The sequence below is a fragment of the Galeopterus variegatus genome, unplaced genomic scaffold (genome assembly GCF_000696425.1).
Source record: "Galeopterus variegatus unplaced genomic scaffold, G_variegatus-3.0.2 Scaffold1692, whole genome shotgun sequence".
NCBI classification, from domain to species: Eukaryota; Metazoa; Chordata; class Mammalia; order Dermoptera; family Cynocephalidae; genus Galeopterus; species Galeopterus variegatus.
In genome coordinates, this window is record NW_007727803.1 from 243,428 (window position 1) to 244,366 (window position 939).

At 35.9% G+C, this 939-nt stretch overlaps 1 protein-coding gene across 1 annotated transcript in view; it reads left to right on the forward strand.

The window, feature by feature from the left end:
* OTOGL (otogelin-like) overlaps positions 1–939 on the forward strand; it is a 164,205-nt gene that overhangs the window by 140,107 nt on the left and 23,159 nt on the right. Inside the window, exon 45 of the mRNA XM_008578479.1 lies at positions 748–933. Within this exon, the coding sequence (XP_008576701.1) occupies positions 748–933 (186 nt within the window). The remainder of the gene's footprint in view (positions 1–747; positions 934–939) is intronic.

Genomic DNA, 939 nt, shown 5'->3' on the forward strand with positions numbered 1-939 from the left:
TTACATCACTCAACTTCAGAGAGGCTCCCTGTGTGTTTCTCCAGCCCTTTCCTCTTTCTTCTCCCCTGAGGCGGTCACTATTCAAGATTGGTGTTGCTAATTCATTGGGAGTGTGTGCCATCTCCTATTCACTAGACACTGTCAAATTGTTCTCCGCTGAGATTGTACCAATTTATCTCCCCACCAGCTGAGTATTCATTTTTTAACAGTATGACCTTTTAAGATCACTGAAAATCAACAAGAATTTTTTTAAAACATCATTTAAAAAACTGCTCAGCAATAGTAGGGTTTTTATTTTTGACAGTGAAGAATTAAACCTAAACATGCAGCATTTTTCTTTTTTATGGCTTGGTTGAGTTATATATTTAAAATGTATTTCTGTATTTGTTCTCAATAGACTGCTTTTATCTTTTTTCACTGGATGGAGCAATAACTTCATAGTAGTTGACTCTATATTTATGCTGACCAGGCTTGGGCTGCCTAGTGGTCATATTTATTTGATATAAATCAGATGAGCTTTCCCCACTATAACACCTAATACTAGCTGGATGCCTGGAAAATGCTCAAAAATTCCCATTGATGGTTTTGTTTCTGATTTATGGTTTCATAGTGAATAAAAAATGGACTTTGAAGAGACTAAAATGTATAAAATTCCTTTTCAGAAAGGAAGCTGACATTTCTTACTTTTACTAGAATTCAAATAGGTTACTTTTATCATTAACAAGTTCTGTCTTTAATTATTCATAGCGCTGAGTTGCCCAGGGGGGAAGGTATATCAACCCTGTGTGCAAACTTGTGAAGCAAGAACATGTCTGAACAAATGGTTCTATGGACACTCTTCATGTTTAAATTTAAGAGAAGATTGTGTGTGCGAAAATGGAACTATTCTTCACAGGCCAGATTCAACTCAGTGCATTCCAGAGAAGGAATGTGGTAAGA